The following is a 25,992-nucleotide window of genomic DNA, read 5'->3' as shown; positions in this document are numbered from 1 at the left end:
AGATTCTGTAACAACCTGTTTCACTCTGGAGAATCGGAACCATCAGAAAGGAGCTAGGAAATTATTCTAGACTTGATTCTTTGCAGGGAAGAAAAATCAAGTTAGAAGAGTAGAGAATAGGGCCTAAAGGAGATTGCCACATGCAGTTGGAAAGGGGTTGATAGAAGTTAAAAGACAGTATCAGAAGTGTCTAACAGCTGACAGATAGATCACAGGGAATTGAGGATCAGGAAATTCTTGTGAATCCTGGCAGTTGGCATTAGGAAAATTTGTTCAAAAGTGGTAGGAGTAGACATTCACACAGACTAGGGGTTCTGGATTCTGGTGATCTGCCCATAAAGGTGAAAGAAAATTATATCTCCAAACCTCCACTGTGAGCAGCAATGGGGGGATGTCCTCTGCCAGACATATTGTTTTCTGCTGTTAATCAAGGAAGACAGACATTCTGAACTTGACTATGTAGGTCCAAAATTAAAATGTATGAGGTTATTACCTATTAAAATTATCCTGAGCTTAATGGTCAGTATACAATTTTTTTCTGCTGTGTGCCTTTTTAAAAGAGGAACATTAAATATTTTATGTATATATATATAGGCATATAAAAATTTAGTAAATGGTGTTTATTATAGTTACTATCATGTTATTATTAAATTATTTAATCCTTAATAATTTATGTATTATAATATAAACATTGTAATTATAATACCTGAATTACTTCTAAATAGAGTTGACCCTTAGCAATGCTGGAGTTAGGGGTGCTAACCCCCCTATGCAGTAAAAAATTCATGTATGACTTTTGACTCCACCAAAACTTAACTACTAATAACCTACTGTTGACAGGAAACCTTATGGGTAACATAAACAGTCGATTAATACATATTCTGTATGTTATGTGTATTATATACTATATTCTTGCAATAAAGTAAGCTAGAGAAAAGAAAATAGTATTAAGAAAATTACAAGGAAAACAAAATATATTTACTATGCATTAAGTGGAAGTGGATTACCATAAAATTCTTCATCCTCATCATCTTAACATTGAGTAGGTTGAGGAGGAGAAGAAGGAAGAGGAGTTGGTATTGACGTCTCAGAGGTGGCAGAAGCAGAAGAGGTGGAGGAAGTGGAAGGGGAGGCAGGAGAAGCAGGCATGGTGGATGTAATTTTATGGAAATACGTGGCAATTTCTGTCTGATGTTTTTGCTTTTTCATTTCCCTAAAAACGTTTCTATGTGGTACCAATCCTTCTTCTACCATTTACTTTGGTTTCAGTGTCCATATCATAGAAGGGTCCACGTCATAAATGAAGTCAAAAGCAGTCTTGAATAACTGGAATTCTTCTGCCAGATGTTCTAATGTCAGTTTGTTTTCTGGCACTGGCTCTTCTACATCTTCTCCCTCATCATCTGGCACTGCTTTAGAGGCACTCATCTCTGTAAATTTGTCTTCTGTTAATTCCTCTGGTGTGGTGTCTCTCAGCTCTTGGATTTCTCCAACATCCATATCTTGAAACCTTTCACCCCCTACCTTTTTGCCATGTACACAGTCTCTTTTATAACTTCCTTAATTGGCTCTGTCATAAATCCCATGAAGTCATGCACAACATCTGGACACAATTTTCTCCAGCAGGAATTTATTAATTTGTGCTTGATAGCTTTTGCAGCTTTTTCTATAACAATGATGGCATCTTCAATGGTGCAATTCTTCCAGAGTTTAATGGTGTTCTATCAGGGTTCTCTTCCATAGCGCTGACATTTTTTTCCATAGAGTACCATGTGTAATGAGGCTTCCAAGTCCTATGACCCCCTGATCTAGAGGCTGAATTATAGATGTTGTGTTTGGGGACAAGTAGATCATTTTGATACCTTTGGTGTTGACCTCATGGGATTCTCGGTGATGAGGGGCATTGTCCAATATCAAAGAACTTTAAAAACGGTCTCCCAATGGCAAGGTACTTTCTGACAGCAGGGACAAAGCACTGATGGAACCAATCCAGAGTAAAAGGTTCTCATTGTCCAGGATTTCTTGTTGTACACCTGAAAGACTGGCAGCTGGTGTTGTCTTTTCCCTTCAAGGATTGGGGGTTAGCAGTTTTATTGAGAAAGACAGTCCTGATCATAAACCCGACTGCAATGCGTAAAAGGGTTGAGTTAGCCTGTCTCTTCTACCTTAAGTCTTGGTGCTCACTTCTCTTCTTTACTAAATAACGACCTTTGTGGCATTCCCCTCCCCCCACCAAAATCCAAGTTTAGGGCACTTTCATCTGCATTAAAAACCTGTTCAGGTAGACATCTTTTCTCCTTAATTATTTTCTTAAAGGCATCTGGAAACTCTTCTGCTGTCTCTTGGTCAGCAGCAGCTGCTTCTCCTGATATGTTAATATTTTTTAACCTTTTCAAAAATTATCAAACCATCCTTTGCAGGCATTAAATTCTCCAGCCTTAGATCCTTCACTTCCTTTTGTTTTAAGTTGTCATATGATGACTTTGCTTTTTTTGGAATCATATTAGAGTCCTATAGGCATGCCTTTCTTATAGTAATCCTGCACCTGCATAAAAGCTGCATTTTCAATGTGAGATAAAAAGGTATTTCAAAAAAAGTGCAAGATTTATATGCCTGCTGGCATAGCTGCAGCAATGGCTTCATGAACTTCCTTTAAAAAAAATTACTCTTAGGCTGGATTCTTTTATCTTGAAATGGTGGGCAACCGCAGCTGCAGACCTCCATCTAGGGTACCTATCAGGCAAGTCAGCTCTTTCTTGTAATGTCATGATTTTTCTCAGCTTTTTAGGAGCACTTCCAACATCCCTAGTAGCACTTTGTCTGGATCCCAAGGTGTTAGTCATGGTTTATGGTATTGCACTAAACATAGTGAAAATCCCACTTTGAAAAGCATTGCCTTAGGTTACAAAAACCAACTGCTATAAACTGAATGTTTGCCATCAAATTTCATACATTAAAATCCTAATCCCCAATGTGATGATATTTGGAGATGGAGACTTTAGAAGGTAATTAGAATAAAATCAAAGCCTTTAAATAAAGGAAGAGACATGTGATTTCTTCAAGGTGAGGACATTAATGGAGAAGAGGGCCTTCACTTCTGGCACCCAGACTGTGCTGGCACCCTAATCTGAGACTTCCAGCCTCCAGACCTATGAGAAATAAATGTTTGTTGTTCAGCCACCCAGTCAATAGCAATCTGCTACTGCAGCCCAAACTGACTAAAACACCAACTCTTACAGAAGACCCTACCAAACGATCTCATTCTGGCCGCTGGACCAATGGATACTATGTTAATATGGAAGAAGACACTATTATCGAATGTATAGTTGTTCATAATTAATATGGAACAACTTGAAATTTATGAGAAAATATTAAGAAAATTACAGACATAAAATTCAAAATCTTTAAAAGTTGACTACTGATTTATTCAACGAATGTTTAGTAAGCCTCTTTTAATGTATGGCCCTATGACTGACAGAAGGAGATGAGATACAAACGTGGATAGGAAACATACTCTCTCTGTGCACACAACTCTCCTTCTAACAGAGCAGGTGCAACAGGCCCACACGTGCCTGTAGTAGAATATTGAAAGGGACATAGGTGCCTTGGGAGAGGGGCAGTAACGTGCTGTGCAGAACAAGAGATGATTTACAGCAAAAGGAAGTGAGACATAATTGGAGGAAGGATAGTTGAACAGGGACAATAGAAGAAGGACAGGACCAAGGAGGAAAAGATGAGTAAATAAGTTTGGCTAAAGGTTGGTTAATGTAAAGGGAAGCAGTGCGGAAAGGTTAAGGCCAAATGATGTAGGGCTTGAATCTCCAGTATGTGCAGTTTGATCCCTAAAACCACTAAGGCATACCGAATGTTGCAGTAAACTTAAAAATTATATATATCTCTGCATTGTTTCAACATAGTGTATCAAATTGAATATAGTTTTATTTATTATTATATGAAATATTTACTTTTTCCAGGCAGAAGCTGACAACATTGTGACTTTGCAGCCATTTAGAGATAAATGTGAACCTGTTTTTCTCTTTAGTGTTGTAAGTATATATACTTTCTCAATTGCATTATCAGATTCCAGTTTGCAGTTAAGAACAAGTAACATTGTAAAATTACCATGAAATTGTTTGCCAATGACAGTAATTATACAATGTTCGCCTTATCTTTTCTTGACTATTTATAAATTTTATAATTTGGCCGCTAGGAGCTTAATATGGATTGAAAGGATTAGATGATGACACACTGGGTTGATCAGGGAAAGGAAAAGTAAGATGGTGTTTACCTTTACTAAGGAAATGATTGGAGATTTGTACAATAAATTATTTACAGCAGTAAAACCTTGGAAATTTCTTAGATACCTAGCAAGAGAGAATTGGTTATAAACATTCATGCATATCCATACAAGAAAGCATCTGTATGATCAGTCTTTTGTAATACATATTACTCTTATCTCTATATTTATAAAGAAAAAAGCAAGTGGATCCACCAAAATGTTATAGTAGTTTTCTATGTGTGAGGAACAGGTGACTAAGTTTTATTATTCATACTATTCTATATTTTCCACATATTCTGTGAGGAACACACAACTTTAATAATCAGACAGAGGCCAGGCATAGTGGCTAACGCCTGTAATCTCAGCACTTTGGGAGGCTGAGGTGGGAGGATTGCTTGAGGCCAGGAATTCAAGGTCAATCTGGCCAACATAGGGAGAGCACATCTCTATTTTCAAAAATAAGTAATAATAAAATAAATATAAAATATAAATGAATAGTTAGAAAGACATAAAAAGTGCTATTTTCTAAAAGCAGAGTGTACAGTTAGTGCTAAATTGTGTGACACAGGGTATAGCTGCTACAGAGTTCGAGAATTGAGACAGAAGAAAGCAAGTCTTCACGGAGGAGATAGACAGGACTTGGACTGTTCCTCCACTGTGGTATATTTATTTTTGATATTAGAAATACTCATTAAAAACACATCTTGGATATAACTTTTTTCTGCTTTTGAATAATACTCTTGCAACCCTTTCAAAGAGTTGAATTGCTGGGTTAATGATAAAAAAATGCATTGAATGGTAAAAAATGCATTGTAGATCTCCTCTAAGTTGGATGTTTAGAATTCAATGATTTAGGTGAGGGGTCAGCTAACGTTGTTTTTGTTGTTGTTGTTGTTTTTGTTTGGTTTTGTTTTTTGTAAAGGGCCGGGAGTGAATATTTTCAGCATGATTAAAATACAGTCTCTGGACTGGGTTGAGGTTTGCTGACTCCTAAACTAGATGTCATTACACTCATGAGGGGACCAGAATGAATAACAACACAGAGGCAGAATGGGTTTGGGGGGCTCATGGAACAATGAGGAGGCTTTAGCTGCATATAGTGGGCAGGAGCATGGGACTGAGAGAAAAGATTGGGCAGGTGGGTCACATTGTAGAGTCTGGAGCTCTGGGATAGTCAATAATATAGTTTGGATATTTGTTTCCTCCAAATCTTATGCAGAAATGTGACCTCCAATGTTGGAGGTGGGGCCTAGTGGGAGGTGTCTGGGTCATTGGGGAAGATGCCTTGTAAATGGCTTGGTGCCCTCCCTACAGTAATGAGTGAGTTCTCCCTCTATTAGTTCATGCGGGAGCTAGTTATTTAAAGAGCTTGGCACCATCTCACCTTTCTCTCGCTCCTTCTCTCTCCACGTGACATGCTGTCTCCTTTTCCCTTCCTCCATGAGAACAACTTCCTGAGTCCTCACCAGAAGCAGATGCTGGTGCCATGTTTGTACAGTCTGCAAAAGTTTGAGCCAAATAAACTTTTCTTTACAAAGTTCCCAGCTTCGTGTACTCCTTGATAACAACACAAAACAGACTAATCGGGCCATTACCCCAACAGCTAGTCCAGTCTGACCAGTAGACCCAGCCCCACTCTCCTCAAGTGGACCATCCAATCCATGTTCTCTAACTCCTGCAATCAGTGCCCAGAGTTTAAGTCCACCTTCCTTGTAGCCATGTTTCATCCAACCTTCTGGTGCTTATTCTTTGTCACACCCAGTTCTCCAACTCTTCCCCTGTCTCCCAAACCTTTCCACTCTATGACATCTGGAATTAAAATGACTTCCTAAGATTTTTGACCATGGCTCTGAGCTTTTGTCTCACTTCCTTGGCTTACCTTAGTTCTACCTTCTTTCTTTGGACACTCTCTCCACAGCCCAGAAGTGATAACTGTTTATTTCAGAATGTGGAATAGAGTTGGTGTTTCCCTTACTTCTTAGTTCTTCAACAACTTTCTTTTCTTTGCTATTACTAGAGGTCTGTTTCACGTGGCTAAATCTCCTGTTCCCCCATCTCACTCCTGTCATTTACCGACCTTCAAATCAGGTCTATTGATGACTGAAGTCTTTGGCGTGTGGTTCAAAGTCTTACTCTCAAGCCTGAGTCCTGTCATCACCTTGAGGACTTTAGTATCCACATTGACAACCCACCCAATGTCCTGGCCTTTCAATTCTTGACCTCCTAGCTGCTAATAAACTTTTCTTCCAATAAACTTCATCCAATCACTCCTGCAATCATGTCTCAGACTGCCCATTGCTCCACATCCATAATCATTAATTTAAGAATAGAATTCTGTGATCACAAAAACACCATCAAGCCCAATGCTCATTTTATTCAGATATTCCTTCAATGTCCCTTTGTATGGGTCAGCATTTTTAGCTGACAACAGATTCATTCCAGCTAGTCTCAGCAGAAGCCTTCCTCAAGAGTTATTAGATAGTTCACAGAATTGTTGAAAGATACTTTTTAGTTAGAAATGGTAACTAGAGTTTCAGGTTTTATTTAAACCTTACTCAACTGGATCCTTCTCATTGGCTTTTGAATATGATTAAGTCTTTTCAATTTAAAAAATATATAATACTTCTTTCTGACAGCATATCCGTCTCTAGCCACCATCCATTTCTTGTCTTCACCTCATAGCTAAATTGGTCAGAAGACTTTATATATTTAATTTTACTTCTTTTCTTTTCATCCCATTAACTCCTTAATCCATTCTACCTGAGTTCTGATTATTCCACCAAAATTGCTGTTGCTAATGTATCCAAATACCAGCCTGCGCTAAGTATAATGGATATTGTTAGGTATTCATCATGTGTAACTCTTAAATGGTTTGAATATGGTGACCATGCCCTCCTTTTAAAAATATTTGCTTCTTTTGGCTTATGTGACTTGGTTTTCCTTTCACCTTCCTGGATGCCACTTCCCTCTGTCCCTTTGGCAAATTCACCCTTCTTTATTCCATAATTAAATATTGACTTTATCAGGCTATACACTCTCCTTAGAAAATTTCCTCTACACACAGTTTCAATCACCACCATCTGTATATCAATAAATCACATTTACATCTTCAGCTGAATGCTATGCTTTCCACTCGCAGCATTTCCAGTTGGTGTCTTGGCATCTCCTATTGGCTTTCTCAAAAAGCATCTCACAGCAAACTCATTCAATACCACATCTTCCTCCCCACAAAACACAGTCCCCTTCTATTGTCTCTGAATTTGGCATATAACATGATAACTTATAATTTATCCAGTTTTCAAGTGAGAAACAGAAGAGTCGCCTTGGTGACATCTCTTTACATCACATTCTATCCAAGTCATACCTTGGACCTGTCAATTTTACTGCCCAAATCTCTGTCACACTCATCTACCTCTTTCCATTCTTTCTATCTCCACCACCATCATCTCTCCACCTCCACCTCTAGCGTAGCTCCTAACTTGTCTGCGAATATTTTCTTTTGCTCCCCCCAGCACTTTTTCCACACAGTAGGTGAAATAATTTTTACAGACAATTTTAATCGTGGTCATGGCCTCTGTTTAAACATTCTGACTGCACTTAGGATGAAGACTGAATCCCTGGCCCACGAGGCTGTGCACGGTGTGGCTTCCCCTGGGTGCTGGGCTTCAACTCACATCAGGCTCACTTTGTCACCTGGCCTTGTCACTTGCCATCTTCCCTTCCAGCTTTAGAACTCTTATGTCTGTTATTCCTTTTGCTCTTCCTTCTCCTTTTTGCCCAATTAGCTGTTACCCGTCTTTCATATTTTAAACCAAGAATCACTTCCTGACATTGAGAAGTACATTTCCTGATCTCTTTGACCAAAACCCATTATTATAGGTGCTCCAAGGGCTTTGCACCACTCTTGGTAGCACCTACTAAGGTTGCTGTTTCACATGTTTGTGTTTTTACATAGGGCTTTTTTTTTTTTAATCTAATTAGGTCAGGTACCAGATCTATTATTTTATACCATTATGCCTGGTATGGCCCAGTAAACAGATGCTTAGTAAACAGGTGTTGAAAGATGAGTGAGTGAAAGGGGCATGGTGTCAAAAATAACTAGGGAGGATGTCATTGGGAGGCCTATCCTGAATTGTTCAACTTTAAATCAAGGATGCCTCAGGAGAGACTGCATCAGGTGAGAGCTCCTGCAGGGGGATGACTTGCTGCAAGGTGCTGGAGGACATGCAAATTGGACGCAGAACTCAAAGAGCTGAGTTTATCAAGTCAAGAACATTCACAGTATTAAGACCTTACTGTAAAATGGTTAATTACCATAGCTGAAAGAGGATTCATGAGGATGAGAGTAGGGTAGAAGGGAGGGATGACTTAGTCCAGTTTAAGTGTTAGTTCTTGATGTGTTCTGCAAATGAAAGTTCGCCTCCTGTTTTCATTTCCCTTATAGAATGGCAAAATTATTGCAAAGATTCAGGGTGCAAATGCACCGCTTGTTAATAAAAAAGTTATTAATTTGGTCGATGAGGAGAGAAAAATTGCAGCAGGTGAAATGGCTCGACCTCAGGTAATACTTTGGATTAACAACAGTTTGAAGACAAACTTATCATTTATAGTGAAATAGAACAAAATGCACTACTGGTGCTAGGTACCTCTAAAGGCTTAGAGTACTTTATGTCTTTTAATTTTTAAAAAGTACGTTACCTTTTGTTTGATGTTTTCCTAAGTTGTTTAACCTAATTTTGTAACTATCCAGGTGTCTAAATTGTGCAACCTTTCTGGGAAGCATTTTGGCAATGCATGTGTATATGTATTTATATACATAAAAATGAAACCTTTCGGATAGTTCACAGAATCACAGAAGCATATTCATGGCTTCCCTGAAAGTTAGGAACCTTTGTCCTTCTGGTACTTTGCTCTTTAATAGGATATTGATTATTGGTTTGAGAAAGTTTTTTTTTAAGTTAAGGAAATATCATTTTGTTCCAAATTTGCTGAGAGTAATGGTAAAGAATAGATCTTCACACTTATCAAATGCCCCTTTTATATTTAACACGATTATGATGTGTTTACAGTTTTCTTATTTATTAATTTCTGCTTTGTTCTTATTTTATCTCCCATGCTCTTATTAGATTTTAAGGTTTGGCTGGGTGCAGTAGCTCACGCCTGTAATCTCAGCACTTTGGTAGGCCAAGGAGGGCAGATCACTTGAGGTCAGGAGATCAAGACAAGCCTGGCCAACATGGTGAAATACCGTCTCTACTAAAAATACAAACATTAGCTGGGCATGGTGGTGGGTGCCTGTAATCCCAGCTATTCGGGAGGCTGAGGCAGGAGAATCGCTTGAACCCAGGAGGCGGAGATTGCAGTGAGCCAAAATAGCACCACTTCACTCCAGCCTGGGTGACACAGCAAGACTCCTACTCAAAAAAAATTTTAAAAAAAATTAAAAAAATTAAGGTTTGCTACCCTTTTCATACTGCACATATGCATTATTCCTGCCCCTTCCATTTTAAAACATCCCTTATTTTATTTAAGTGGAAAACTGGAGACAGTAATGTTAGATAAGTTCAGGAATTCTTCTACTTTACTTTCTATTTCTTAGACTATAAATATTTACTAGATACAAAATTTCTAAAAACCCACTCACTATCATATTAAAACATAACTGTGTTATCTTTGCATTCCATTTCTTTTTCATAGTATCCTGAAATTCCATTAGTAGATTCAGATTCGGAAGTTAGTGAGGAATCAACATATGAAAGTGTTCGTAAGTAAATTTACTTCAAAGTAATCCAAGGGTTTTTTGTACATGGGCGGTCATCACAGCATCACTTGTTTCAGCAAAACACTGGTAACAAAATCCATGTTTATTAATGAGGAATTGTTCAGATAAATGATGATTTGTGCCTTGCAAGACTCAGCTATTAAAAAGCACCTCCTTTTCCTCACTCGCCTTACCTTTGGTTCTGGCCCTGGAGCCTTTCAGAGGTTACCCAGTACAATGGATTCCTGTCTCCTGTGACTTATCTGGACAGCAGCTTCCTATTTCATCCTTCATCATCTTCCAAATATTTGTGATGATAACTTCTTCCTTGATGACCCATACTCTTGGTTTGCTTTGCAGTTAACAATTTCACGCCTTCACTAGATTATCTGCATTGGGGTAGCAGGGTGTATGTGTTCATACTCTGGAGGGAGCAGAGGCAAACAGCCACAACCAAATGAGTTATCTTACACTAAAAGCTCATTATAATACATTCATAGACGGATCTGTTGGTGATGTTTACTTGCATGATTCACAGTTAAAACTTCACTTACTGGTAGTACTGTGCTGGATGGATCCCGTGTGTGATTCTTATGCATGGGAATTGCATTCAAACCACCAGGGCCTACCTACTCAATTTTTGTTTCCTCTTGATTAAAAACTCCTGTGAATGTTTCCCCTCCATGCAAATATAGGAACTGCCATTTGATTCTAAGTAGGAACCCTCTGGTAGTCGAAATGCCATAGTAAAATACACAGCTATCAATGGGCAACAATTAACTGATCGTTAGAAATTTATATTGCTAATTGCCAGATCCTGCATTATCCAGACTTTGTGCCAAGAAAATGAAATTCTGTCTTTTTCTAAATTTTTTTCTAGAGGAATTACACAGTATTGCTGTTATCAAACCAGATGCTGTGATTAGTAAAAAAGGTCTAGAAATTAAAAGAAAAGTAAGTAATATTTTCCAACTATGATTAAATTAATTGCAAAATAACAACCTCTTAATCGTCAGTTTGAAGACAAGCTTACCATTTAGAGTGAAATAGAACAAAATGCACTACTGGTGCTAGGTACCTCTGGAGGCTTTGAGTACTTTATATCTTTACAAGGCTCGATCTATTCATGCATCCTTCTGTAAATGATCCTACTCTACCAGCGTCCTATGTAAATTTAAAAAAATTACAGTTCTTATACTAGATTGTATATTAGTCTGTCTTCATGCTGCTGATAAAGACATATCTGAGACTGGGCAATTTACAAAAGAGAGAGGTTTATAGGACTTACAGTTCCACATGGCTGGGGAGGCATCACAATCATGGCGGAAGGCAAGGAGGAGCAAGTCACATCTTACGTGGATGGCAGCAGGCAAAGAGAACTTGTGCAAGAAATCTTCCATTTTTAAAGCCATCAGATCTCATGAGACTCATTTGCTACCATGAGAACAGTGCAGGAAAGACTAGCCCCCATAATTCAATCACCTCCCACTGGATTCCTCCCACAACACATGGGAATTGTGGGAGTTTAAAATTCAAGGTGAGATTTCGGTAGGGACAGAGCCAAACCATATCATTCTGCTCCTGGCCCCTACCAAATGTCATGTTCTCACATTTCAAAAACCAATCATGGTTTCTCAATAGTCCCCCAAAGTCTTAACTCATTTCAGCGTTAACTCAAAAGTTCACAGTTCAGCATCTCATCTGAGACAAGGCAAGTCCCTTCTGCCTATGAGCCAGTTAGATCGAAAGCAAGTTAGTTACTTCCTAGATACAATAGGGGTGCAGGTATTGGGTAAATACAGCCATTGCAAGTGGGAGAAATTGGCCAAAATGAAGGGGCTACAGGCCCCAAGCAAGTCTGAAATCCAGCAGAGCAGTCAAATCTTAAAGTTGGTGTATTTTTGAGCCACTTCAAACCAAGTGTCCTATAGATTTTGCTGAGGTTCTTATAGAAAATGCATTGAAAGCTGGTGGTTTGTTAAGCCCAAAAAACAAACTTAACTTGTTTTACATGTGATCCCACGACACCTGAATTTGACCTTACTCTCTAATTGAAGATTACCAAAGCCGGATTTATTATAGAAGCACAGCATAAGACAGTGCTCACTGAAGAACAAGTTGTCAACTTCTATAGTCGAATAGCAGACCAGGTATGAAAGTTAAAAAGAAAAAATCCTCTATGTGTTTAAATACAGTGGTCTCCATAAGCTTTAAATCTTTATTACAGAAAAGCAAATTGGTAAGTCTGAACAACTAAAATAAGCTCCTGGTGTCCCTGTTGGTGTCCATATCATGGAGATGCCAATGATAGTGGCTCTGAAAAAATCTTTGGTAGAAATAGTGGCTGCCCAGCAAAACTGGATGGTCTGATTGTGTTTTGTTGACATGAAGACCTCTTTATGTCAGGCCCTCCAAGAGCCTCTGCATCAGTCCTCTGGAAGTGAATATCCAGTCCTTTTCTATTGATTTTTATTCTGGGTTGAAGGCTCTGTCATAAGCTTCACAAGAATGCTTTAATCTTTTCTTTACCTAAGGGCCTTTCTCTCAGGCTGCCCCCACCCCAACTGCCCCACTCCTGCCACCTCCCTGCCCCACCAACTCTTTTTTGTCTGGGGATATAATATAATAAAGGCAATGCTGTGTATTAGAAAGTGTACTGGCTTGGGAGTCAGGAGACCTCACTTCTAGAAATGAACTGTCCAATATGGTAGCTACTAGATACATGTGATCATTTGAATTTAAATTCATTAAGATTAAATTACATTAAAAATGTGAAGTCTCAGTTGCACTAGCCACATTTTAAGTGTTCAAATCCACATGTGGCTACTGTGTTGGAAAGGGAAGAAGAGCATGTACATCATCACATACCATTCTACTGGACATCACTTTGTGGAACTGACTGCACTACTCATGCCATATCTGTTGGCCCCAGCTTCCACGTGTGTAGAAAGAAAGGGTTATGCCAACTGTATTCGCATTAAATGTAAACTTCAGAGAAAATCCAATTCCTGGGCCCCACCTCAGACTTACTAAATCAGAAACTGTAGGATTGGGCTCCAGAAATATATGTTTTAACAAGCCCCGTAGATGACTTGGAAACATCCTAAATTTGGGAATATTATTAGGTTATCTTTAAGATAAATTCCTACTAGCTTTGAACTTCTGCCACTTAAAAATGTAGGAGACTAGTGACTGGGAAGGGATAGGGAGAGATTTGTTAAAGGTGTGAACCAAAAGTATCTGAGACAGGTTGCAATCAATTTAGAAAGTTTATTTTGCCAAGGTTAAGGACACACCCATAACACAGCCTCAGGAGGCCCTGATGACATGTTTCCAAGGAGGTAGGGGCACAGCTTGATTTTATACATTTTAGGGAGACATGAGACATCAATCAATATGTGTAATATGTACATTGGTTCTTCCTGGAGAGGTGGGACAACTTGAAGCAGGGTTGCTTCCAGGTCTTAGGTAGATAAGAGACAATCAATAGCATTCTTCTGAGTCTCTGATGAGGCTTTCACTGAATACACGATTTACATGTGAGATGACATAGAGGAATAGTCACTTATGCCTTAGTCTTGCTTAGTGAATCTGCGTTTTTACATAAACAACTGAGCAGAGGAAGCCATCAGATGTGCATTTGTGTCAGGTGAGCAGCGGGATGACTTTTGGCTCTGTCTGTCCTCTGTCCCCCACCTGTGAAGATAAGCTATCAATTATCAATTTACATTGCCAGGGTGAAATCCAACAGAACTGTTTTAGGGTAAAGATCTTGAGGCCCACAAGGAATTTCCTTGTGGACAAATTATGAGGGAGGTATGTAGCCTTTTTTTTTTTTTTTAAATATTTGTAGCAATCTTATTTAGGAATAAAATGAGAGGCACGTTTGCCTGATGGAGTTCCCAGCTTGACTCTTCCCTTTGGCTTAGTGATTTTGGGGTCCAAGAGATTTATTTTTCTAAGGATACAAAATTACCCTGCTCTGGTTATTATACATTTTCTTTATTGAAACATCACTATGTCCCCCATGAATATATGCAATTATTTTTCAATAAAAAACAAAAATAAAAACCCCCAAACAATAAAAATGTATTGTTAACAGGAGATTTATAAGAGTAACATTCCTTTGCCCAGGGACCATGGAGAGGGAAGATTTCATTTGACTTGGGTAGTGACCACCATTTTAGTCCATCCATTTCAGGAGCCTGAAGGAAACAGTTTATCATTTTATTTTGTAGCCTGACTTCGAAGAGTTTGTCTCTTTTATGACAAATGGCTTAAGCTATATTCTAGTTGTATCTCAAGGAAGTAAACACAATCCTTCCTCTGAGGAAACTGAACCACAGCCTGACACCGAACCTAACGAACCATCTGAGGATCAACCTGAGGTCGAAGCCCAGTTTACACCTGGAATGATGAAGAACAAACGAGACAGGTATAGCTCAAGACCAGGAATTGTGTTACTTGCTATGTGTTATTGGGTGATGAAGCATAGTGTAGGCACCCCAATACCTAAGGGCAAATGTTTTTATGTTAAAGGCATAAGTATTTCTTCCAGTCAACCTAACATACCGTATATTCAGAAGAGCTGTGTGCCGGATGAAGTGTCAGATATCTGGCACTGGACAAAGTAGTTGCCTTGTGGGTTGTAGGGTAGTAAGAATTTACAGATGACAGTGTAGGTTTGAAAGGAAAGTTTTGTTAGATAGAAAGAGCACTGCAGAAGAGTGCAGTGGGGCTCCTCAGTGAGAGAGGACTGAGCTCGCCATGGTGAATTTTTGTTTAGGGATATTTATGGACCTTAAAGCTGGAGCTTAAGGTAATTTGGACCTTATTAGCCACACAGGTCACGATAAATAATTGCACTTGTAGATATGTTGGTGACTTGATGTCAGCAAGGGTTGCACAATGAGTTTGAACATGCATGCGTTCCGGAGATGTATAGAAATTCTAGTTACTTATAATTTTTTTTTAAAGCCTGGTACCAGATGCCAGCTTTAAATAATAGGGAAGTCTAGTTACTTCCAAATTCCTCAGATAAGGAGTTTTGCCTCTGGATAGTCAGTTTTGTGGCCCTCAGGTGATCTTTGCTCCCTTCACTATGACTGCCCTGAAAGTTTATGTCAAGACCACTAGAAAGGGAGGTCTTTTCCCTGTTTGTGTTCCTAGAGCTGGGCATACCAGTCTGGCCACAAGGGCTGGGGCTTGAAGGGTGTATTGGAGCCATGTATAATCCCTCCCAACTCAGTCTCCTCTCCCATCTCCCCACCTTCCCCTTCCACCTTCCCGGTGCCCTAAAAACATGAAACATGCACTTTTACTTTAGATGCTTTGTGGTTACAAATTACTGAGAACAAAACAGTTGTATATTTTTTGTTGATGGATTTGAAAATATTAGAAAATGGATATAAATAATTTGTAGAATGTTGGTTTTATGTGCTGCTGTTTGTGCCTATTATTCCTCTGAAGACTCAGAGAATGGAGAGTGTAAAACAGCAGTTGTCAGGCTGCACCGGAAAGAAAGTCAGGTGAGCAAGAACATACTTAGATTATCTGAGCCTTGAGCCTTCCTGGGATGTGTCTCCCCGTGCTTGGCAGCCCATCTCCATTGCATTTTCTGGCTGAGACTATCCAGAATGTCCCTTGTTGGTCCTTCTTGACTTATTAATGAATTGTAGTGGCTTTTCTTGGGTGCCTACCTCTGTTGGCTCCTAGTGATGTCATATTTTTAGGAAGTGGGAGATCCTAATATCATTAGTCTGAAGTTGTATGCAGGATAAAGGAACTCATAAGGTAAATCCTGCTGGCAAGGAGCTTTTTGAACAGTAGCAGTTACTTTCAGGGTTTTAAGGGAAAATAATAATGATTGGGCTGAGGGAAGGTTTGTTGGGTAGGGTGTGTTAAGTTTAAAAAGATACCAGGTTTTATCCTAGAATTTTTGAGCCATTCAAAAAACAAAAAGCGTTCTATGAAGCACTCATTAATGTAACGAGTGAAGTCATCATTCCATGGGGCTATTGTTTAGGTAGTAAACCTCCATTACATCCAGCTTTGAGAAGCTCCAATTGTCCAATACTTGCATGACACCGTGGGCAATTTAGGCATGTTAATTGGCATGTCAGAAGGAAGTGCCAGCAGCTCTCCCTCCAGAACAAGGGCAAGCACTGTAGGGGCCAAGGTCAGAGTGAAATGAAATGTGTACACCTTGCTCTGGCACAGTCTACAGTATTTCCTTTCTAAACTTAGAGTCCCCATGTGCCTTTGGCCCATGTTTATCCCAAGCTGGCCACAGAAGACAGCATGGGACAGTGTGGAGCATGCTTGTTTGTTGTGCTGGGGCTCAGAAACTGATACCCAAAATATGGCGCTTTGACATGCTGAACTGAAAAAGCCTCACAATCTCTCTGACTTGCCCCAGCACTCCCTGCCAGCAGTCTCTCTCAAAGCACAGGATGAAGCTGAATTTCTTTTATCTGCCTAAGATCCTCAGATCCAACAAGAACAATTGTTTTTCTTCCCCTGCCTATAAGACCAAGAATGTAATCACATCTGAACAGAGATAGTGTACAAGTTAATTTCTGTGCATTGGTCCATTCATTCTCCCTAGTCATCCTTTATTGTCCTTCAACAGAATTCTTCTCCCCGCTCCCATTACCTGTTTTGCCAGATGGTCTATAATGGGGCTGTCCAATCTTTTGGCTTCTCTGGGGCACACTGGAAGAAGAATTGTCTTGGGCCACACATAAAATACACTAACACTAACGATAGCTGGTGAACTTAAAAAAAAAAAGAAACTCGCAAAAATATATATCTTAATGTTTTTAAAAGTTTACCAATTTGAGCCAGGTGCGGTGGCTCATGCTTGTAATCCCAGCACTTTGGAGGGCCGAGGCAGGCAGATCATGAAGTCAGGAGATCGAGACCAGCCTGACCAACATGGTGAAACCCAGTCTCGACTAAAAATACAAAAATTAGCTGGGTGTGGTGGTGAATGCCTGTAGTTCCAGCTACTTGGGAGACTGAGACAGGAGAATCGCTTGAACCTGGGAGGCACAGGTTGCAGTGAGTCAAGATCGAGTCACTGCACTCCAGCCTGGGCGACAGAGTGAGAATCCATCTCAAAAAACAAAAAAAAAAGTTTACCAATTTGTGTTGGGCCACATTCAAAGCCTTCCTGGGCCTCATGCAGCCAGTGGGCTGCAGGTTGGACAAGCTTGGTCTATAGGCTTCTGAACCTCATTGCAGGGTGGGTACTCACTCTGTGGTTCTCTCTGTGTACATGTTAATCAAATTTGTCTGCTTTTTCTCCAACTAATCTACTTTTTGTCTGTTGATGCCCGTTGGTTTTTCAGTAAAACTTGAGAGGACAGAGGGGAAGCTTTCCCCTGGCCCTTATAATGCTTGTTCTTATTTTCACAGCTCTTGCTCTGGAGGGAGGGCCTGAAAGGCACTGTCACTTCCATGTGACATCTTTCAAGTAGGTCCAGAATCTAAAGGAATAAGGACAAAAAACTCTCGTGTGTAATTTATTCAGTTGTTCATTTTCACTCTTTATTGCCCCCTCTCCCCTATCTCTCAGCCTGCTCACTCTCCTCTCTGGGTGGTGGGGATGGAGAGGGTGAGCCAGGAGAGAAGTTAAAAGCAGAGCAATCGAACTGGGAGTGATTGGTGACCCCTCTGCGTACAGAGCAGCGGAGTCCCAGGGCTTTATTGGCTGGTTATTCCTATGGAGACAAACACTCACAGCTTATGAATTCACATGTTGTGGGGAAACTCTGTTCCACGCCATTGATGGTCTGCCTGCTCCAGTGGCTGCAGAAGGGTGGGGGAAGAGCCAGGGAAACCGGGCAGAGGTACCCATGTTTGTCGTTCACATTCCAGCTTCCTTCATGATGGCTTTTTATTACATTATTTACATGTCTGTCCCTTTAATCAGCCTGTTTTAAGAAATCAAAGGATAGTGTAATTTATCTTTGCTTTCCAGTCTTTCTACAGATCAGGAAGGTGTGGTTCCATTAGCTACATTGCTCAGAGTCACACAGGTAGTAACTGGCAGAGTCTTCTCATTCATTGACTCATTCTGTTATGGTTGATTCATTCATCTAGTATTTATTAAAGACCTACTATATGACAAATCCTAGAGATACAAAGATGGGGAAGAATTAGATGACGACCTCTGAGGTCACTTTCAGTTTTAAGTCTTTACGACAGAGTGAAGGTGACATTTCCAACCACCTCTACTATATTGTATTCCTCTGTCCATAGAAAATATCTGTTCTCTTCTCAGTAGCCTCTCTATTTGTCCCTATACATGTCATAGCTGTAGGGAGCTTAATTTTTTCCTTTATGATATTCTCATTTAAATTAAACATAATAGATACAATTCCTAAAGTAATCCTTAAAAGTGTTTCTGGGATCAGGGAAGTCTGAATTCTATACCCTGACTCTACTCCCATCTGCAAAGCTTTCTTTCCTCTCCATAGTCAAAGGAAAGCTTAACTGATAAGCAGCTGGCTGTCAGTGAGGTCTAGAGCTCTGTTGAGTTCCCCAGGGCAGGAGAAGATGAGGGTGGTGTGGCGTTTTCTCCACCAAGAGTTTGGGGAGCTCCTGAACTCCCCAGAAAACAAGGACCTGCAGACAACCACAGACCCTGAGAATAACAGACTTGTGGACTTCACTGAGACTTCTTGACTCCTAAAGGGCCAGGATAGAACTGAGTAGAATTATTGAATTCTTTGCCCTAGCTAGGTCTCTGGGGGCTTTTCCTGATTGCCCCTGCAGAAGAATAATGACCCACTGTCTTCTACAGCACAAGCTTGTAGAGGTCATCTTGCCTTCCAACTACAGGGTTTCCAACACATATCAAAAATCAGACCTAAGCCCCAGTGAGCTATCAAGGAAAAATGACTACCTGCCTAAGGGAGACTGGCAGCCAGAGAAAGGAAGGCCTGTACAAAAATCACAACACAAGTCTAGTGAAAAAGAACTGCTTAGAGACAGAAAAACCCTTAAATAAAATAACAATAAAAAAAGGACTTGAGATTCAATTGCTAGGTATACATTTAAAAAGCCTTTCAAACTTGAATTATACAAATTGTGATTTGAATTATAAGTTCAGTGGAGAATTGGTATGATCATCGTTTGAGACTCAAATTAATGACATGGAAAGTCAGATACAAGAAATAGCTGAAAGTACACACAAAAAATTAGACAGACATGTTGAGAGCAGAAGTCTGCAATCTGGATAATATACTGAGGGGATCAATTGCTAATGAGAAACTCTGCACAGAGAAAGAACAGATGGACAAACTATAATTCAACAAATAATGGGGGAATTTTTTTCCCAGAACAAATGCAGTTGTCTGCCAATTGCAAGGGCTTACAATAGTCCACCCTCAACTGATGCCACCCCACCCCCACCCCACACACAAATACAGGAACATCCTGGGAAGAAACACTGCACACTGTTTCCAGACAGACAGAGTAAGCACTTGTATACTTCATATGTTTGAAACCCAGAGCAGATCATCTTCCTAACGTCCTCTTCCTCTGTATGATGAAATTATTTTTAAGTACTAGTTACTGAATGAGGCAAACAATTATGCTAGCATAAAAATACAGACAATGAAAATAGTCTTTTATGGGCCAGATGCCATGGCTCGTGCCTGTAATGCCAGCATTTGAGGTCAGGAGCTCGAGACCAGCCTGGCCAACATGGTGAAACCCCGTCTCTACTAAAAATACAAAAATTGGCCAGGCATGGTGGCCCATGCCTATAGTCCCAGCTACTTGGGAGGCTGAGGCAGAAGAATTGCTTGAACACAGGAGTCGGAGATTGCAGTGAGCCAAAATTGCGCCACTGCACTCCAGCCTGGGCGACAGAGTGAGACTTTGTCTCAAAAAAAAAAAAAAAAAAGAAAAAGAAAAGAAAAGTCAAAGAAAAGAAAATAGTCTTTTTATGGACTTTTGAATATATAAACATATGAGTATAAAATAAAAATAAATGTTACAATGTCCCAAAGGAAAAAAGTGATAGAAGAATTGTTTAATATTTTTATCAATAAAACACATGTATGTCTGTATATATTAATCTATCACAGAAAATGAAGTACAGTTTTTGCTTTTCGAAAGCCTTAATTTTTGAAGATTTGTCCACGGTGTTCTCAAAATTGATCTCCACTCTATGTTTAATAGAAAAAGATAGGTGAAATTCCCATTTTACAGTACATTGCAGAAATTGCAATACTGCCAATAGCTTTGTTGTTTTGGGATTGATTCTATGTAGAGCACCATGTACAGCACACTACTTATGAAAGGATAAGTAATGAATATGTGCGAACTCCAAAAGTACATAGGCGCATTATCACTAATGTTGTTTAGGAGTGCTGGTACATGGTGCTGATAAAAAGCAACCAGACTTTTAATTGATTTTATTACTGATTTAAAATTGCACTTGCAGTTTAGGTGGATCCCTTCCACCAACTGCATACTTGGCAGCAATTGAGAATAAGTTACTTACAAGGGAAAAATACTTGACTGCCATAGGGCTCATTTTAGGACTACTGGAAGAAAAAGACTGCAACCCCTGCATTCTTACAAAGCTAAGATATTTCCCTGGTAGAGCAAATGAAGATCTTCAAGGACATACTTAGAAATATATCACCTATATACTCCTTCTGTGGAAAATATGTGAGGATATACTCAACCAAATCAAAAATATGGGAGGAAAAAAAAGAAAAACAGTTCTTATCAGTGAACCTTGGAATCTCTGAACACACACACAGACACATACAGTCCATAATTCTGGGTTTTATAATATAACAGCTGATGAAGGACTGTAGAAATAGAAGAAAATTCTTTTAGATTCTAAATTATCTCAACAAAACCTAGAAGTTTCTGGGTGTATGTGGCAAAATGGTCCAAAGATCAAGAAGGCAGTATTTTGACAGTTGTATTTTGAGGTTCTTATTTGCAGAAAGGGCATAAATGGAGTATTAAAGTTGGGAGATAGTGTGTCAGAATGCAAGAAATATTTGGGACATACACATTTGACAACAGGGGCAGGAAAAAGACATTAAACATTAATGCAGTGGATAAGTATAGTAAAACTTCCACATTAACAAGGGAAAAATATGGAATGAAGAGCAGCTTGTTCAGACCAGCAAAATAAGGGGAAAAAAGAAGAAACCTCAATTTAAAATAAATAGTCTAGATAAAGTAAGATGAAAAAAATAAAGTCAAAAGTATGGCTATTAGGCTAACTATGAAAAGGTTAATTTTCCCATCACATATAGACGTTACTAGGTAAAGGTTAAAAAAACCTGATTTAAAAACCATCATATTCATGATGTGCACAAGAATCATCAATGGGTTTAAAAATATTGTGTGAAAAATATATACGCAGTTTCATATAATGTCCTCAGAGATTACTTATTAATTATAAGGGGAAAATTGTAGCTTTTCAGTAGATAAAATGGGGGGATATCAACTACATTAATATCACCAATAATGGGAAAAACTGACATCATACACCTCGTATGTGATGGAGCAAGTAATGAACCAAGAAGGACGCAGGCTCATGAAGATAGTTTTCCTGCCAAAGGTTCATAACCAGAATGTAATAAGAAACTACTGGGCCATCCAATAGTTTGAAACCATCCAAAATGAAGGGAAGTCTACAAACAACTGTCCTGGAATCTTCAACATATCAATATTATTGAAAGACAAAAGAGGTTGAGTTGCTGTTGGAGATAAAAGCAAATTAAGGAGATGGGACAACAACATGCAATATATAATCCTGGATTAATATAAAAATTACTATAGATAAGATGGTATTAGAAAATTGGTGAAAATTGAATATGGACTGCTTATGAGGTAATAGTTTTGTATTAATGTAATATTTCCTGAAGTATTTAGAGGTGAATGGTTAAAATATCTGCAGCTTACTCTCAAATGGATCTTCCAAGACACACACACCCACACCCACACAGCCTCCCATAGCCCCCACACACATTGGGGGATGAAAGCAGGAGATGGAGAGAACAAATATGGGACAGTGTTAACAGTTGGTGAACCTAGATGAAGGGTGTAAATGGGAGTTATTTGTCCTAGTCTTGTAACTTTTCTATTAATTTAATTTTTTCAAAATAAAAAATTTAAACAACTTTTCTCATCTATATTCTGTTTAGAAAAAAAAAGATGAAAATAAAGGGATGGCCAAAAAATAGCCAGGAAAAATAAAGTATTAACACTGATCATTAAAATTGCTAAATTTGATAAAGACATGATGTAGAAGGAAACATTTATGACAATAAAGCACCCAAAAAAAGAAAATATTATGTCCCCACCAACATAACGGCTAAGTACCTACGGAGGTAATTATTGGAAAAATAAGGAGAACTGGAAAAAATACCTGCTAGCAGACAAGAATAAGTAAGGATGAGAGGAATTAAAAATACATATTCCATAAATAATATATAATAAGTTGACTGGGCACGGTGGCTCACGCCTATAATCCCAGCACTTTGGGAGGCCGAGACCATCCTGGGCAACATGGTGAAACTCCATCTCTATGAAAATACAAAAAAAATATTAGCTGGGCTGGTGGTGCGCGCCTGTAGTTCCAGCTACTCGGGAGGCTGAGGCAGGGGAATCGCTTGAACTTGGGAGGCAGAGGTAGCAGTGAGCCAAGATTGCACCACTGCACTCCAGTCTGCTGACAGAGCGAGACTCCATCTCAAAAAAAACTATATATATATATAGATAGATAGATAGATAGATAATAAATTATCTATAATATATGAAATATAAACATATATACAACCTTACACATTACAAATAATTTTTTCTTTTACACAGAGAATACCTCAACAAATTTTTAATCAAAATTTTACCACATGTATTTTTCTGATTATAATCCAATAAAATTGGAAATAATAAAAAGGTAATTGAAAATGTTCATTTGAAAATATGAAATGCACTTTTAGATAACCCTTAGTTCAAAGACAAGATTAAAAAGAAAATTAAAAACTATCTGGAAAGTTCTACATAGGGAAAAGAAAAATTTTTCCTTAAAAACACAAAATTTTATTTTGATCTTTGTTTATTCTCTCGTAAAGTCAAACATAGATAATATCATGTAAGTAATTTTTGTAGTGGGCTCAATAAAAAGTTGAATTAAGTATCATATTCTTGGATATAATAGGGAGATGCAATTTATCTTTACATGACATTTAATTTTTGTTTTATTAAACTTCTAGTAATTTCTGAACATATTATCAGTTTTAATTTGTTGGCATGGTTATAAACTTCAGTTTATAATAATCTTAAATTATATTTTGTATTTTGACAGTTTACAAGAATATCTGGAAAGACAACATTTAGCTCAGCATTGTGACATTGAAGAGGATGCAACTAATGTTGCTAAGTTCATGGATGCTTTCTTCCCCGATTTTAAAAAAATGAAAAGCATGAAATTAGAAAAGACATTGGCATTACTTCGACCAAATCTCTTTCATGAAAGGAAAGGTAGGGAATCAAACATAAATTGTTTAAGTATTTTATATAGATGAGATTTGAATAAACCCTAGTATAATTACATTTAAAGACATTGTTTTAAAATTTAACATTGAAGAAAACGCACCTTAAATTAATATATTAACTTACTAATATCTTAATAGTGAATAAAACATATTTGTAGCCGAAGAGTTTACAACGTATTTTCTAACCTGTGAATTTGTTAGAGTAGATTTTAACATTGCAGGAATTATTACATAATAAAGATTTAAAGCTTTTATGTCTGAAATGCCCCAGTTCAAAGCTTGGATCTACTATAACTGATAGTGTGACTTGAACAAGATATTTTACCAAGTTTATTTCTTCACGCGTAAAATTCAGAACATTAAAATGAGAAAACACAAATAAAGTACCTGGCACATAAAGAGTTAGTTCTTTTTAATCTCACCCCATATTCTTATAGCAGAGTGAATATGGCAGAACAAGAACACAAGTCATAAATTAACACTTCATTCTTTTTTTATAACTAATATATGGAAACATAATTACCATTAATATTTATATATTGGCCTTTTATTCTCTGACTTGTCCAACTACCTTGGAGCTTTCTAGGAGCTTTGACATAGTTTCCTTGGCATTTCTATGTAGACCAGGATTTCTCAACCTCAGACCGGCTTACATTTTGGGCCAGATCATTCTTTGTCCAGGGTGGAGGATTGACTGTGTTATGTGCATTGTAAAATGTGTAGCAGCATCCTTGGCCTCTACTCACTAAAAGTCAGTATCATACCCCCCTTCCCCCCCGCCCCACCTCTCAAACTGTGACAACCAAAAATGTTTCTGGAGGTTGCCAAATGCCCCTTGTAGGGCAAAACCTCTCCGGCTGAGAATCATTGATAGACGCAGTAATAGGGTTTGCAAAGTGACATACTTGTTCCTCTTCATTTCCATCTGTATGCCTTTTATTTCGTTTTCTTTCCTCATTCAGCTAGCTAGCACGTCCTGTATGATGTTCAATTGGAGTGATGAGAGGAGACATCTTTGCCTTGTACCTGATCTTATAGCAAAAGCATTTGGTCTTTGACCACTAAATATGTTAGCTGTGTATGTCCTTTATCAGATTAAGAAAATTACCACCACTTCCTAGTTTGGAAAGAATTTTTATCAGGAAAGGATGTTGTGTTTTCCTCAATTTTTTTTGTATCTATTGATGTGATTGTGTTTTTTCCTTCATTTTGATAATATGGTGGATTATTTTGATTATTGATGTTGAAACAGCCTTGCATTCTCCAGAAAAATCCCACTTGGCTGTCATGTGTTATCCTTTTTACACACTGCAGGATTTGATTTGCTAATATTTTGTTGAGAATTTTTGTGTCTATATTCAGGAGGGATATGTGTTGATTTCTTTTCTTGTAATGTTTTTATCTGGTTTTGGTGTCAGAGTAATGCAGGTTCATAAAGTGAGATGAGAAGCAGTCACTCCTATTTTATGGACGAGATAGTGTAGAATTGGAGTTATATCTTAAATGTTTACTGGAATTTATGAGTAAAATGATTTAGACATGGGGTTCTCTTTATTGGAAGATTTTTGTCTTTTTGCCATTTTCAATGTCTTTTAATATTTAAAAAAGATAATATTTTCAAATACATGTTATTTTTAAATAAATAGACTTTACAGAACAGTTTTAGATTTACAGAAAAATCAAGCCAAAATATTAAACCGTTGTAGATTTTGAGAAAAATTAAGAAAAATACTACAGAGTTCCCATATACTTGCTCCCTCCCACCTTCTCCTATCAACATCTTGTATTACTGTGATACACTTTTACAGTTAATGAACCAATATTGTTAAAATGTCATTAACTAAAGTCAATAGTTTACATTAAGTTTCACTCTTTATTTTGTTCATCCTATGGATTGTGACAAATGCATAATGTCAGGTATTCCCATTACAGTACCATACAGAATAGAATTGCCACCCTAACAATCCCCTGTGTTTTACCTACTAATCTCTTTCTCTCTCCTAACCCCTGGCAACCACTGATCCTTTTGTTATTTGATATGTTAAGGAATGTCTTACAGTTGATATCATACAATATATAGCCTTTTCATTATATATATATATTTGTTTTTATTTATTTTTTATTTTTTGAGTTGGAGTCTTGCTCTGTCACCCAGCCTGGAGTGCAGTGGGGTGACCTCAGATCCCTGCAACCTCCGCCTCCCAGGTTCAAGAGATTCTCCTGCCTCAGTCTCCCAAGTAGCTGGGATTACAGGTGTGCCACCATGCCCGGCTAAGTTTTGCATTTTTGGTAGAGAGGGGGTTTCCCCATGTTGGCCAGGGTAGTCTAGAACTCCTGACCTCAAGTGATCACCCGCCTCGCCTCCCAAAGTACTGGGTTTACAGGCGTGAGCCACCACACCCGGCCAGTAG

General features: G+C 38.4%; 1 protein-coding gene across 9 annotated transcripts in view; it reads left to right on the top strand.

Annotated features, from left to right (window-relative positions):
• Window positions 1-25,992, top strand: part of NME8 (NME/NM23 family member 8) — a 52,174-nt gene that overhangs the window by 4,756 nt on the left and 21,426 nt on the right. For 4 of the 9 annotated variants that reach the window (XM_054495670.1, XM_054495676.2, XM_054495669.2 and 1 more), the window contains 7 exons: window positions 3,975-4,046; window positions 8,724-8,840; window positions 9,977-10,043; window positions 10,921-10,994; window positions 12,098-12,190; window positions 14,279-14,475; window positions 23,392-23,567. In XM_054495670.1, coding sequence (XP_054351645.1) covers window positions 3,975-4,046; window positions 8,724-8,840; window positions 9,977-10,043; window positions 10,921-10,994; window positions 12,098-12,190; window positions 14,279-14,475; window positions 23,392-23,567 — 796 coding nt within the window. The remainder of the gene's footprint in view (window positions 1-3,974; window positions 4,047-8,723; window positions 8,841-9,976; window positions 10,044-10,920; window positions 10,995-12,097; window positions 12,191-14,278; window positions 14,476-23,391; window positions 23,568-25,992) is intronic. The other 5 variants (XM_054495678.2, XM_054495672.2, XM_054495673.2 and 2 more) reach the window with 2 other exon arrangements.

The sequence above is a fragment of the Pongo pygmaeus genome, chromosome 6 (assembly GCF_028885625.2).
Source record: "Pongo pygmaeus isolate AG05252 chromosome 6, NHGRI_mPonPyg2-v2.0_pri, whole genome shotgun sequence".
Taxonomy (NCBI): domain Eukaryota; kingdom Metazoa; phylum Chordata; class Mammalia; order Primates; family Hominidae; genus Pongo; species Pongo pygmaeus.
This window is presented reverse-complemented; position numbering and strand designations above follow the sequence as displayed.